This window comes from Exophiala spinifera (assembly GCF_000836115.1).
Source record: "Exophiala spinifera strain CBS 89968 unplaced genomic scaffold supercont1.4, whole genome shotgun sequence".
Taxonomy (NCBI): Eukaryota; Fungi; Ascomycota; class Eurotiomycetes; order Chaetothyriales; family Herpotrichiellaceae; genus Exophiala; species Exophiala spinifera.
The window spans coordinates 1,175,548-1,190,042 of NW_015622516.1; the positions used below are offsets into that span (position 1 = coordinate 1,175,548).

Consider the following 14,495-nt stretch of genomic DNA (forward strand, 5'->3'; position numbering starts at 1 on the left):
ATCACACCCTTTAAGCTGATCTACCCAAGCGTCGGCGTGTTAACCATGGATCAAAGCGCCAGCATAACGGATGTGATCACTGCACTCCAACAGATTGTCTCGAATCCGAATCTGCCAACATCCCAAGCTCTCTCGAAAGACAAATCTACACCTCGTCTGATCCTCCCCAAGGGCGCTCCCGGCCTTGACAAGATCCAGGCACAGTCGAACATCTCAACTCCCTTCTCTGCGATCGCATCAAGTTCCAGTCCACAGACCCTTCAGGCTCTAGCAGAGCACCTCGCAAGCACTGTCCTGCCCAACTTGAACCTCGCATCCCTCTCTCCCAACTACTACGGCTTCGTCATCGGCGGCGCCACTCCCGCCGCCCTGCTGGGTGACTTCCTCGCTTCGATCTACGACCAGAATGTGCACGTCCACCTCCCCGCCGAGACTATCAGCACGACCGTCGAAGCCGCCACGCTCAACCTGCTAGTCCAGCTCTTCCGCCTGCCTGCTGCAGACTGGTCGCTCGCTCAACCCGGCGGTCATGGCGGCGGCGTGTTCACGACCGGAGCAACGGCAAGCAACATCCTCGGTCTCGGCCTGGGCAGAGAATACGTCGTGCACAACGCTCTGAAGCGCACAGGCATCACCACCGACCCGGACGCGAGCGTAGGCGAACATGGTCTCGCCGAACTGCTCGTCAAAGCGGGAAAGATCAAGATCCAGGTCCTCAGCACGCTCCCCCACAGCAGCATCGCCAAAGCCGCAAGCGTGGTCGGGATCGGACGACGGAATGTCATCTCCATCTCTGTCGAGGACGATCCTCTACGCATCGACATGGAACGTCTGCGGCTCGAAGCAAGCCGGCCGGACGTTCTCAACATCCTCGCCGTCTCCGCGGGCGAAGTCAACACGGGCCGCTTCGCCACGGATTCTGGCGCGACGATGGGTCGGCTGCGCGAGATCTGCGACGAGTTCGGGATATGGATGCACGTCGACGGGGCGTTTGGGCTCTTTGGCCGCGTCCTACCCCCCGATGACGCCGAGTACGAACAAGTCATCCGCGGCGTCGAAGGCCTCGAGCTCGCCGACTCGATCACAGGCGACTGCCACAAGTTGCTCAACGTCCCGTACGACTGCGGCGTCTTCTTCACAAGACACAAACACCTGAGCGAGGACGTCTTTGGCAACCCGGGCGCCGCGTATCTCAAGGTCCGCGACGGCGACGGTGACGGCGTGCAGAGCCCGTTGAACATTGGCCTGGAGAACTCCAGAGCCTTCAGAGCCTTGCCTGTCTATTGCACCCTGCTGAACTACGGACGGGAGGGCTACGTGGACATGCTCAGACGACAGATCGCGCTTGCGAGGAGGGTGGCCAGGTGGTTGTGGAACGACGCGCGGTTCGAGGTTCTGGGTTCCAAGCCCGGTCAAAGGGAGACCGAGGCCGAAATGGTTGCAAGGACATATATCATTGTGCTGTTCAGGCTGAGAGAGGGCGACGACGGCGACGTCGATGGGAGGAGGAGGAGGAGGAGGGACTTTGTTAAGAACGTGAACGCGACAGGAAAGATATACATTAGCGGAACGGTCTGGGAAGGCGAACCTGCCGCGAGAATAGCCGTGAGCAATTGGCAAGCTGACGTGAAGAGAGATGGCGACTTGATCGAGAGTGTTCTGCACGAAGTTGCAGGGAACGCATGAAGGGAGCCTAGTGACTGACATATCGACCTTGGTGCGATTAGAGCCGACGAGTTAGCACTTGTTGGATTGCATCAACCCTTAGATCACCATGGAGTACATGATGTGATGACCTTATATATGGTTACGTCTTCCGTGTATACAAGCAACGAGACATGCTGCGTGACCTAAGCTGAGTCGAAAGAGCAAACGAGTTCAGGCACACGTAGCACTAGAATGTCAGTACACAGTAGTCACCATAGGAGGGAGTTTTGGTGGAGAGTCTAGACTGCGCGAGACGGTTTCATAACGTTGAAAATTTCATAGCATTCAGAATACAGCACCCCCAATGATGAAGATGCGCTCTTCCTCCCTCTGGATCCACTGGACTACTTTATTTGCACTCTGCGCCAGGGCATTCCTGGATACGGACGGACCAGCCACGCAGTAAAGCTCAAACATGGGCGTAACCCAAGCCAGGGCTGTGGCGGTTGAGCTAATACTATGTACAACCTTGACGGCGGCATGCTTGGCGTGGACTGTTGCGTGTAATTTGTGGTACAGCGACATCAACCGTCTTCGCTGATTCAATGTTTCGAAATCCGGCGAGAAAGACGGCATGAAGAATTGCACGTTCCCCTTTGACTTGTAGAGAAAGTGCCGCAAAACAGTCCCGGCGATGATGTCGGTTGGGGCCGGTCGGCCAGCCTGCACGGAAGCATGAATAATGTGCATGCTTCGGTTACGTCGGAACTCGTGGACCAGGTAGTCCTTCATGCTGTGCATATCCTCGAAGCTCTCTTTGTTGGCACTGAGCAAGATGATGGCGACAGAATCCTCTTTAGCGATACGCTCGTTGGTGTCCAATTCTCGGACATGCTCACCACCCATGTCTAAAAAGCTAACGTACATATAGAGGTAGCCGGTATTGTTGAAGCCAGGCAAACAGATGGGTACCCAAGAATCGCCCCCTCCTGCTTTTATGCCTTCGGCCTCGAATATCATGTTAAAAATCAGCTGGAGATCGCTCGCGTGCAATGAATGCTTCTTGGGCCTGATGACGCTGACAAGTCTTCCTCCTGCAACCACTAGTCCATAGAGCAAGTCGTCGACGCGGGCTTTGATCATGGTATTGTTGATCACCTGCCTTTGTGACTTGCGTATCTTGAGGCATTCTAGAGCCGACAATAATGTTGACGGTGATCCACGTGTGAAGCTATCGGCGAGAGACGAGAGTAACACTTCTGTACCTTGGAGAGGTCTCCTCAGATCGGTTGAGGGGCGTACTGAAAATATATGCGTCAAGGTAGGCAGGGTCAGTGTTGACAAGATCTGCATGTACAAAGCCTCCAGCTGAAGACGTAGCTGAGCCTCGCTTTCAGGGAGACTTGTGACCCCGACCAGAAACAAGTTTGTCTGGGAAAGGATAACAAACCGAACACCGTCAGCTTGGAAGCTCTTCAACTGGTCGCCATTTCCAGCAAAAGAAGAGATAATCGTCTGTAGAATACCCACGTAGCTTGAGATCACCGCGTCAGAGCCATGTCGAGTATAGATCGGTTTGCCGGCTGCAGAAAGAATGATGAAATGTTTCCTTTTCGCTTTCCATAACATGTGAGCCACGTCTTCACCGACCGCCTTGTCGTCAAACTCTTCAAATTCCTTCGCAAAGTCGACATCTCCTTGGTCGTAGGCATTGTTGAGATCAATTTCGAACAGTGCTTGCTCACTGGTTGACGAAGACGGTCCATTATCTTCCCCTAAGTCGCCGTCAAAGATACTCTCGGCGTCTTGCACAAATCTTCCGAATGGTTTATAACTCCTAATGCTAGAAGTATCCTCCGCACCCTCACTTGTGCTCTTGTATATCGACGCTGCAATCGAACGGCTGGAGGAGGTGCGGGAAGGTGCAATTCGCGTTTCCTTCGTGCCATCTGGCCGATTGAGACTGTGTACATCGGTCACGGACACTGCCGTCGTCGGACCGGCGAGAAGACCAGGTCGCGCAGAGGGTCGGGAGGCATGACTGCTCGGAGGCCGCTCTTGTAACAGGCTGAGTTCGCTAGGGCGAGGTGGGAGCGGTGGTCTTGCTTCGGGGCTTTGCGCTTGACTCTCTCCCGAGGGACCGGTGTCTTCTTTGGGCATCGCTGTAGTCTGGACAATCGAGATACAGTCCAGTATGCAGTGTGGGATCAGCCTCCATCATGTACAATGTGTCCAGTCGCGTGAGCATCGCTCATTGCACTCATCATGAAGGAGACCGTGTAGACATCATTTTCTACAGATAATAATAACGATGATGATAAGTAGATATGAAGCAAGAGACAGCGATGGGGTGTGGCGGCTCTGCTGTGATTCGCTGCGCGGAGTGTCTGCGCCGGCGCCAGCAACGAGTGTCTGGAATAACGTTTCTTGACACCCGATGGGCCAATCACTCTCCTGTCCCCAGTCAAACCACCGTGGCTTCGACTGGGTAAAGACTTATCAATATTGCAACTAGGATGATCTTCTAGGGAATATCAAGACCACCCTGATTGATCAGTCCGCGGTTGGTCCGACTCCTCATATCCAAGACAGTACTATCGGAGTCGTGTCCTCGTTTCGAAAACTCCCTTGACATGGAGCCTTAGCAGGCATCAGCATTCTCTTGTCTCCCCAGGCAAACAGCGATGCTGCCACAGGAAAGCAGAAGGAGATTCAGTGATTCCGGCCATGGCGAGCGTTTCCAAAGCTGTTCGCCGCTACCAGGCTGGCGTTGAGAGAGCGTTAGGACTGTTCGACGCGTCAAACGAATGGGCAGATTATATTTCATTTCTCAGTCGACTTGGAAAAGCACTCCAAGCATCGCCGCCTGATACCGATGTGCCATTCAAATCACAGCTGGCAAAATATTTGGCACTTTGTTTGAAACCGTCATTGCCGTCCGGTGTACACCAGAAAGCCTTAGAAGTCTATAACCTAGTCTTCACTCTTCTGGGAAGAGAGGGCCTTTCTCGAGATCTTTCGATATGGCTTCCCGGAATTTCTCATACGCTCACATTTGCTTCGCTGACCACAAGGCCATTGTTCCTCGCGCTCTATGACGATCATCTGCTGCATTTGCCCAGCCATGTTCTGCGGCCAGCGTTAAGAGCCACTATCTTGTCCCTCCTGCCTGGGATTGAAGAAGAGAACAGCGAAGATTTCGACCGTACCTTCAGCACCATCAATCGCCTGAGGCAAATCTTTGCGGACGACAATTCGGAAGCGTTCTTTTGGCAAAGTCTGTTCCTGGCTTCAATGACGAGTGTGACCAAAAGGCCAGGGGCGCTAGTCTATTTGACTAAACAGCTTCCAAACATGGGCCCCGGTATGGCCCAAGTCTCTTCACTGGCAAATTCAAATGGTGATCCGCCTGCAGAAATTGAACCCCAAATCAAAGCAGTCACAACTCCTGAACCTGGCTTGCTTATTCGCTGCTTTGCGACCGGTCTCCAAGATGACCAGCCTCTGGTGCAGAGGGGCTTTCTAGATCTGCTGGTCTCGCATTTACCGCTCAATGCGCCTCTGTTGCAGCACCATGTTTCACCAAAAGATTTGGATGTCCTTGTAACTTCAGCCATGTCTGTTGTACTAAAGCGGGATATGAGTCTGAACCGGCGCTTATGGACCTGGTTTGTCGGCAGGGAAGATAAGCGTGAAGGATCTACGGATGTCGCCCAACCTCTCACGGACGACCCGCCTTCAAAGACAAACAGAAATGTTAGGACATCAAGCCGGCATGAGTACTTTTCCGCATATGGGCTGGACTCGGTGGTGAGAAGTCTTGAGAAGCTCCTGAAGAAGCAATCTCTACATCCTATCGAGAGAGCACGCCCCTTTCGGATAATGCTTTCCTTGATGGATCGCTGGGTGATAGGCAAATTGCCCGTGGAAGCTTTGTTCATACCAGCAATGCAGGACCTACAACAATATCAGAGATCAGCTCCCTCGCAGACATCCTTTGACGAAGTCTTCCGAAGCGCGAACGTCTTCTTTGACGCAACAGAACCTCAACTTGTGACGAGTCAATTGTTCCGCTTGCTTGAGAAGAGAGATTTTGAACTGATCGAATTCATAATCTCAAATTTTAATTTGCAGGAAGAAGAAATGGTGATAATTCATCTGCCGATGCTTTGTCTAGCAATATCTGAAATGCTGGCTGTCAGCACCAGCTCTCCCTTGACCGATAATGGACATCAAAAACCAGATCATGTCTATGAACAATCGCTATCGAGGCTTCTAGAAGCACTGATCAGCCTTCTTCCATCGAAAACAACCGAAGTGGGTGGTGAAACAATACAAGAACCTTCAGGAGAAAATTGGATGAAGAAGCTCAATGAAGTCTACAGCAATTCCTCTTCTGTAAAGAAGGCCCTCGTCGACGCTATTGAGCCTGCCCTTGCTGATCAGCTTCTCCTCCGCAATTTGAGTCTGGCTCTTCTGCAATGTCTACGCGCGGAGTCTCGCAAGAGCTTGATAGGATCACTTGTTAACAGTTTAACGAAGGTTATATCTAGGAGCAGCAATCTCGAAGCCTTGGGTCGTCTCGATCTTGGCAAAAAGCTTTATGAAAGCCTTTTCTCTCATTCTAAGACAACGACAGCTAGCGAGTACGAAACCACCCGAGCTGTTACGAGGATCATGGATGCCCTCTTTGCATTCGATGCCAACAAGAAAGTCCTCGCGAATCAACACCTCTTGCTTTTGATTCCTGCTCTTGTCCATCGTCTTTGGGAGGTTCTGCTTCCTTCCACTCCTCAATTCCATGTCGAGGCTGTCGAGCACCTATGGAACCTGCGCATGATTTCTGGGGAACTGCTATTAGTTGACAGTAAGATAATGGATCTCATGTGCGAACAACCAACTATAAGTCCGCTTGCTGATCAAGTCGCACGATTCTCGACCCTTTGGATGCACACAAGATTTCCCCACGTCAATGCCGAGCTCTTCTCTGCGTCTCATCGCATTGAGGAGGACGATGTTCCCTGGGCGATGCTCCGACAACCTGTATTACATGTAATAGACAAGTTTGAGGTTTCAGACCGTGATGACCCTCGACGGCTATGGCTAAATAACCTTCCGACAATTCTTCCCGTCTTCCGAATCCTTTTCAGCGAATATGCGAGTGCCACAGACAAGCAGCTTTCATTACTTGGCCTCCATCGACTTCAAAAACTCATATTGTTTGCACACATGTCCGGAACCCACCAAAGAGAACTCTTCGGTCCTGATGGATCTGCAAGCATGCTTCTCGACATGTGCATCGAGAATATTGCTAACGACCAAAACGATAAAGAGACTATAAAGATGACACTATCGATTCTGCGTATCCTGGTTGAAAAGACCGACATCCGCGACGCACACGATCTGGTCACCCTGCTGCTGCGACGGTTAGTCAATGCTGAAGCCGAGGATGCCACGCAAGAAGACCTTTTGGATACCTTGCAAACGATCTTCGCAAAGCCAAATCTTGGTCCGCCCCCAAACGAGCTTATGCACATCCTTATCTCGGGCATATCCTCAAAGAAGGTCGACTCGCACATCGATAAATGGATTACACTTTTACGCAATATCTTACCACTTTACACAACCCAGTACTTGTTGGCGAATATGCTGAAGCTTACTGCTTGCTTCTGTCAACGCATCAAGTCATATTTTGGCACAATTCAGCAGCTATGTGAGAAATGTGAATCGTCGGATCCTGTCGACAATGATGCCGATATAGCGGTTGCTAAATACCCCGAAAGATCGATCAACAACCTCCTGTCAGGACTTGAATTCATCCTTGCGAGGGCGCATACGCATCTATCTGATCGTCCTACAAGCTCCGATGGTTCAATCAACAGTTCTATCGAGATTGCGCAGTCTCGGGCAGGCGCCAACAACCGGTTGACTGTTATATTGTGTATGCAAGATACGATTAAACTTTGTGGCGACATCTGGGCTTGGAGGATTCTCAGACATTCCTCTGGTGCAGTGGTTGACACAAAGTCGTTTGTATATCTTTCATCTAGGTTACGAACGAGAACAAGACGACTTCTAGAACACCTATCGGATGCAGAACCACAAGAATGCCTTGAGACGCTGATGGGTATGTGGGTAGAAGGTACTCGTCGGAACACCGAGCAAGATGCTACCATGAGCTTGATGCAGAGTCTTGATGGAGCTCGTCCAAAGTTCATGATGCCCGCGACTTTCAACGGCATTTACAATCGCACAAATCCTTCTGCGCTTGACTTGTCACAGCGGTCGAGTTTATCTGTTGATGTCACGGCTCTTGACCTGATGTCTTTCCTCATTGCGTACACCAAAGCTCTGGAAGACGATCTTCTGGAAGAGATTTGGGCCGACTGCACAGCATTCCTTCGCGAAGTGCTCGCGAATCCCATGCCACATCGACAGATATTGCTTCAGCTGCTTCAATTCGTTGCTGTGGTATGTCAAAAGATGGAGAATACCAATTTTGGCGAAGTTTCCAAGATGCGCCGTGAACTGGCTGATCTGTGTGCGAGGCTGTTCACTGCGATTTTTACCATTCGACCTACTGGTCTTGATCCGTCATTGCAAGGAGCACCGGATTCGACCTCGGGCCGGAAAGGTATCCTTCAATCTGGCAATGCCATTCACATCCTTTGCGAATGCTTGCCAGTCATCGGCAGCACTTTGGGAGATCAGGACAAGTTGAACAACACATTGACAGGAGTGGCGGTACATATCACCGGACCTGCACTAAGGTCGAAGCTGTTCCCCCAATCTGTCAACATCGATATTCTTCGGCTGATACTCTTAATGGCTAAGTCTCAACCGACTAGTAAAATCTGGAAGAAGGATGTGCTCGACCTTTTCAATGACGCCAAGTTCTTTCAGTCTCCTGCGTCCCTAGCCGACGGAGGATGGTTCCCACTACTGCGGCAAGCCTGGCTAGTGGACAAAGGCTTGATGACTGACCTTGTATCCAAATTGACCGCTCCTACCACTGCTGGGCTGGTGTTTGGAGTGGGCGCGGCTGCTGCGCGTACAGAGGCTGACAAGCGAACCCAGCTGATACTGAGACGCATTGCTGTTCTCTTGCTTGCGGGCGAGATAGATGCCTTTGTGTCTGAGATAGGCCAGATTGTACTACGATTGGAGGAACTTCTGACAGCCACGCCATCGTCATCGCCTTCATCAGCTACACGCGGAGACATCTACCTTGTTCTCCGGGCCATGGTGCTGTCGTTCTCCCAGATGCATCTTGTTTCCACCTGGCCCATTGTCGACGTGGAGCTGCGTGATCTGTTCACCAACGTTCAAAGCGGAGAAGAATCTACGTTTACGGGTTACTCGCAAGTACAAGGGGCGAAGCTACTCGATCTGCTCTTGCTCCTGAAACTCGAGGAATTCCAGCCACACGAATGGGTATTTGTGACAGACACAATTGATGCCATACATCCGCCGCAAGATTTCAAGTCTGTTGCAATAGCTGATTCGTTGATCCCACAAGGGGGCAAGGACATTGAACTTCCATCAGTCGCGGAGGATGAGGCGAGAAGGCCGTGGCTGGGTACCGAGCTGAGCCGAACACAAGAAGATCCTACGTCTTTGCTACGGCCATTTTTTAAACAACTGAGCATTCATGCATTTGAAGACACCTACAGCCTCGAGGCTATCGACCTTGACGCATGTAGGGCCGATCTTGTGGCGGATCTGTTTACGGACTGAGAGATAGATAGTTACCTAGCCAGCTTTTTGACAGTGTATCCCTAGCAAAAAATTTTGATCTCACCAGTACGAGAAAGCTTGCGCCCATATTGTACGATGGCGACCAGACTAACATCCGACGCCTTCGGATGAGGCACTGACAACCAACGCACCAGGCATCCCGATCTGTGCCGTTAGTACGGAGTAATTACGGAGAGGTCAGTACATCAGATGCTCCGCGAATTCCCTACGCCGGAATTCGTGGCAGTGCCCGAGGCTGTGGGTGGAGTAGACCAGGTGAGCCCGCGTTAGGGCAGCTAGTGATATGCTTGCCAACCTCGTGTGCTCAATGCCTCGTCTTCTCGGTCCGTGATCAAGAAAATCCCACTGCTCTACCAGACACTGAAGCCTCGACGCCTTTGGTCTGAACACCATCGATCACACCAACTTCCACATCCTTCTTCCACTTCGCCCATCCGTTCCCGCAGTCCCGCACCACCTTCGCGACGCAGCTATGGCATCTCGTCTCCTCGTCCCGCGATTCTCCTCCGCTTCGAGATCGATCAGAGCTTCTGCCATTCCGTCCAGATCCTTCCAGACATCGAGCAGACGGCTGCAAGAGATTGCCGCAACCCCTGTAAAGAAGCCCGTGGGAGCTTTCAGAGGAGGGTAAGCCATCTTCCGAGATCTCATGACCGGGAGCTACAAGCAACTCTCGCGCAACAACACACTTCGCACATTTTGGGACATGCGATGGCTGACACGCGCACTTGCTAGACTCTTTGGATTCCTGCTTGGGTCTACACTTGCTGGCGCTTCGGTATACTACTACATTCTCGAAGAGTACAAGGTCTCCAACGAGCTGTTGACGGAAGATATCTATGTACGTTGCCCTGCTCGATTACCCTTGATGAGCTGCCGATTATGAAGCGTGCTCGTACAATGAGTGCATGCCGGCCACCTTACTTACCTGCATCACTATTCCATGGTCGCTCAACTGGCTAACATTCGCTATAGGCTCTCCAAGCAGCAGTGCAACGGATCCACTCCTACGTGACGGAGCTCGACAACAAGATGGCGCAGATGAAGAAATGAACTTAGGCAAGGGAACGCCAGTGTTGCACCAGTATGCTGGGAGGAAAAGATCAAGAGCTTGTCATGGCGCCGGCTAGAGCTATGCGACGTGGTTTGGCGATTTCACTGCACACATATGGGTTATTCGATACCTCATTGCCAGGTTAAGCGCTGTAAAAACACAATCTTCTATGTCTTCTTCGCGCCGTGTGCTCGAGTGGAGGAGGAATACTTTCGAGCTTTTGCCCGGGGCAAGCATATACGAGTACGGTCACGGTTCATGCGAGCAAGGAAATACAAATGGTGAAGAGAGCGGAAATGTTGTTTTGCTGCGTCCTGGGCGATGGTGGAACTCTTACCTATCTTCCTCCTAATGGCACCATCGCGCTCACATGGCGAGCGGAATACTCATAGGCATGTTGAGCGTCGTACTCGCACCCTAGGTAGCACATTGATCATTCATCCGATGCAGCCGGCCCCAGCCTTGCCATATCTGCCCGTCACGTGTCAGGCTAGTAAATTTCCCCAGATTCTCGCCCGACTCTCTTGGTCTCGATTCTCGACGCACCCATTACCACGACCAAAGATCCCCCTCCCACTCGGTGCTTGGACCTATGCCGCTGATCGAAGAACTCCCGGTGTCCGGCGGGACTCGTATCTCCCACGGCTGGGCGTACGTTCCTGATACAGGGGCAACAGTCACCGCGGCGCAACCCAGTTCCCGCAAGCGCGGACGAGACGGCAACATTGCGTCTGCAGCATCCAACGCACAAGCCGCGCACAAGTTATCCGCAAAGCAGGAAAAGGCCATACAGCAACGACTGAACGATCTGGGCAAGGAAAACCATCGCGAAATCCACATCGCCATACCGAAGCGCGAGACCGCTGCCGGCACGGCCGCACGAGCAAAATCCACACCGAACGTACGTCGCATATTAGGCTACAGCAGGACGTTCCAGCATTACCTGGCCGACGAGGAGGCGGGGGTGAATGTATACGGTGCCGCTGCCGCCATCGCCGCCGGCGCTAGTGGCGGTGCATCAGCCAGCACTGCCGCCTCGTCGAAGAACACCGATGCTCGAAAGCGGACAGAGACCAAGACATCGGCGCAGAAGAGGACGAGCTCGGTGAAAGAGACAAGAAAAGCCGGCTCGGCGGCTCCACCGCCGACGACTAAGGGTAAAAGAGGGGGAAGAACGAGGGGGAATGCTGCTACTAACGCGGTGGAAGGAGACGGGGATATTGAGATGATAGATGCCCCCCCTTCTCCGGCGGCGAATGTGAAGAAGGAAACAACGACAGAGGTACAGCAAAACGTTCAACAACAAGGGAAAAAGACCGAGACTCAACAACAGGCAATTTATGATCCGGCACTGGACAAGGACCCGTTACTCAAGACGCGCGATGTGCCCAAGCCGCCGACGGAGCGTGTAATGCAAGCTCTCTTGGCCGAACCGATGCTGAGTTATAACGCCGCAAGAGCGAAACCCTTGCAGGGGGCGGACAACCCGGAGTTTGAGATCCGGACGGGGAGCAGCGTCCTCATGGCGAAGCCTCAGCGCTGGTTTTGTTCTGTCTGCGGCTACTGGGGCAAAGTGAGGTGTCGACACGGCTGTGGAGAGAGAGTTTGTGGACTGTTGGAGTGCTGGAGAGGCCACGAAGGCGTCTGTGCCTTGGCTGGATATTGATAACGATTTGGTGCCACGGGATAAGTTGAAGACCTTGAGTATTGGAAGGAATAGTACTCGAGAGGTTCGTCCAAGAGTGGCGTGGACAAGGAGATGGCGGCGTGCAGCGTTCAAGCGAAGGCCTTTTTTTTTTTCTCAATACGTACAGGAGTACCGTTACGATCATGGACACTTGGGTTACGGACAGTATAGATACGGATACCAGAGAATCACGAAAGGAAAGAATAGATCTTGGTACCCCAGAGAACGACACTCATGACAGATCTCCCGCACAGTGCAACAGTGTCAGAGTATCGTAGTTGCGCCATCATCCCGCGTAGCGGAAGAAGCTAGAAGTATCATTTCATCATTGCACAAAAGTCGTATGGGTATCATTCAGATCGTCTCGTCTCACCGTCCTCTGCTCGTTCATTCACGGCGCCATCGTAACTCGGTCGGCCCAACGCCGCTTGCTGACATGGTATCCACAGACGCACTAACTGATAGTGAGTACATATCGGCCAGGTACACACTCTGTAGGTGGCGATCCTTCATACGTGTCGTGCGTACGTCCTCAGCCGGCTTTCCTCATACCACATATCCCACATACACCGGCATCTCCGGCATTGAGATACCGATTGTCGCCTTCTTTGCAGATTTCGCTTCGACATGACCAGTGCCGAGGGTCTTTTCTGGGGTCTAGCACATGAGCGCACGCTACGCAGGTCGCGTTGACACGTGGGTTCTCAAGAGAGCAGATCGGGCAAGATATCGTTGCTGAGGGTGTCGACGTCCCATGTTCTCGATGTTGGTTCCGTCGTTCTCCTCTTCGTTCTCTTGCGTTTTCAATTGCTGGCGTGCTGTGCGATGCTTCTTTGGCAGGTGTTGGTTCTGCGTGAGAGACCGGATGTGGCTTCTTGGTTAAGTCGTCGTCGTCGTCACAACCACCACCACCACCACATCCATTTCCCGCTATTAGATGCTCGCCCGGAGGTTTATTCTGCGCGTGCTCTGACGAAGCCGCTTGACTTGGCCCGGCCACAGTGCCACTCTGTGATTGTTTCGGACGCCGTCTGAAATAGCGCTCTAGACCCTCCAGTTCCCTCAGTTCATTTTGAACATTCTCGTCGTTTTTATCTTCCTCTTCACATACCCTGACCAAGCCACGGCCTTGGCCATCGAGCATCTTTTCGCCATTGACGTCCTTGGCATCTTCACCCTCAGCCGCATCGACATCTTCATAGTCTTCTTCCTCTTCCTCTTCCTCTTCCTCGTCCACCTCCGTACTTTGCCCCTCACCAGATTCATCCCTGCTGCCCTTCAGCGCACCCACCTCCTGCTTATTCGTGTCGAGCCTCGCCAGCGCCGCGGCGGCCCTGAGCTCCCGTCCACGTTTACTCTGCGCCACGCGAGGTTTCCCTCCGATGGGTCCTTTCCTGTTGATCTCCAAGCCGAGTCGTTTATCTTCGTCCTCTCCGAGCGCGACGCCATTCCGGCCGAATTTCCTCTCGATTCGTCGTTCCTTCTTCTCCTTCCACGTCAGCTCCTCCTGCCCGCCGCGCTTGGCTTTTCGTTTCCGTCTGGCGCCGCGACTCCGGTACGTGCCTCCACACAGCGGCAGACCTTCCAGCTCCCGGCTCGTCAAGATGTTGTTCCCCATGACCGAATTCATGTCGTTGAGGGTCCGCCCGCTGCCCCAGAACCCTTCGCCGGTGTAACCCCTCGCCCACAGCTGCTTGAGCTCCTCGGCGTAAATGTTCCTGGTCTCCCAGAACTTCTTGCCGTGGTTCATGTGCGTGTTGTGCGCCAGCTCGTGCATCATGACCATCTGCACCATGTTGAACGGCACCCATCCGCCGTTCTTGCTGCGCAGCACAAGCTGGATGATTTCGCCGTTGTTGAAGTTGCGCCCGATGAACTCTGGGTTGGGCTCGTACTCTTCCAGCGTCGTCACGGAGAGGTAGTGGTTCTTCATGATGGGTAGGCATTGTGCAGCGACGGCTCGGAGGAAAGTGTCGGCGAGGTCGTAGTCCGCCTTTTGCGCCGCCGGTCGCGGGAGAGGCTTGATGAACACGACCCGATCATTGGGATGTGACGACTTTTGATGATTGAGCCGCAAGGTGTTTAGGGGCATTCTCGATGTTGGAGTCGGCAGTGTGTGTCCACAGCCCTTTTGCGTTGCTCTGCTTGACCCTCGTTTACCTATTAAAGAGGCAAAAGACATGACGCACGAGATTGGCCACTCGGTCGCGCCACGCGTAAAGTGCTTTTTCGCCAAAGCACGTGACGAGCATCTTCCTTTGCCGAGGCACATAGAGTAAGACCTAAACCTCATGCCACACGGATCTCACTCCGTCTTGGTAGCCATTGGGGAAGTATTGCATCGTATTG

General features: G+C 52.7%; 6 protein-coding genes across 6 annotated transcripts; 4 read left to right on the forward strand and 2 right to left on the reverse strand.

Moving 5' to 3' along the window:
- Positions 1-45: 45 nt before the first annotated feature.
- PV08_05626 (uncharacterized protein) lies at positions 46-1,686 on the forward strand (the record flags this gene model as incomplete). The annotated part of the gene is made up of 1 exon (XM_016379967.1): positions 46-1,686. One exon carries the CDS (start codon positions 46-48, stop codon positions 1,684-1,686), a length of 1,641 nt encoding a protein of 546 aa, XP_016235794.1.
- A 306-nt stretch (positions 1,687-1,992) lies between these two features.
- PV08_05627 (uncharacterized protein) lies at positions 1,993-3,807 on the reverse strand (the record flags this gene model as incomplete). The annotated part of the gene is made up of 1 exon (XM_016379968.1): positions 1,993-3,807. One exon carries the CDS (start codon positions 3,805-3,807, stop codon positions 1,993-1,995), a length of 1,815 nt encoding a protein of 604 aa, XP_016235795.1.
- A 567-nt stretch (positions 3,808-4,374) lies between these two features.
- Positions 4,375-9,384, forward strand: PV08_05628 (uncharacterized protein; the record flags this gene model as incomplete). Its single annotated transcript, XM_016379969.1, has 1 exon — positions 4,375-9,384. The coding sequence occupies one exon, from the start codon at positions 4,375-4,377 to the stop codon at positions 9,382-9,384; it is 5,010 nt and encodes a 1,669-aa protein (XP_016235796.1).
- Positions 9,385-9,877: 493 nt separating this feature from the next.
- Positions 9,878-10,458, forward strand: PV08_05629 (uncharacterized protein; the record flags this gene model as incomplete). Its single annotated transcript, XM_016379970.1, has 3 exons — positions 9,878-10,032; positions 10,141-10,246; positions 10,381-10,458. The coding sequence occupies 3 exons, from the start codon at positions 9,878-9,880 to the stop codon at positions 10,456-10,458; spliced, it is 339 nt and encodes a 112-aa protein (XP_016235797.1).
- Positions 10,459-11,051: 593 nt separating this feature from the next.
- PV08_05630 (uncharacterized protein) lies at positions 11,052-12,125 on the forward strand (the record flags this gene model as incomplete). Its single annotated transcript, XM_016379971.1, has 1 exon — positions 11,052-12,125. One exon carries the CDS (start codon positions 11,052-11,054, stop codon positions 12,123-12,125), a length of 1,074 nt encoding a protein of 357 aa, XP_016235798.1.
- Positions 12,126-12,678: 553 nt separating this feature from the next.
- On the reverse strand, positions 12,679-14,238 carry PV08_05631 (uncharacterized protein; the record flags this gene model as incomplete). The annotated part of the gene is made up of 1 exon (XM_016379972.1): positions 12,679-14,238. One exon carries the CDS (start codon positions 14,236-14,238, stop codon positions 12,679-12,681), a length of 1,560 nt encoding a protein of 519 aa, XP_016235799.1.
- Positions 14,239-14,495: the final 257 nt, after the last annotated feature.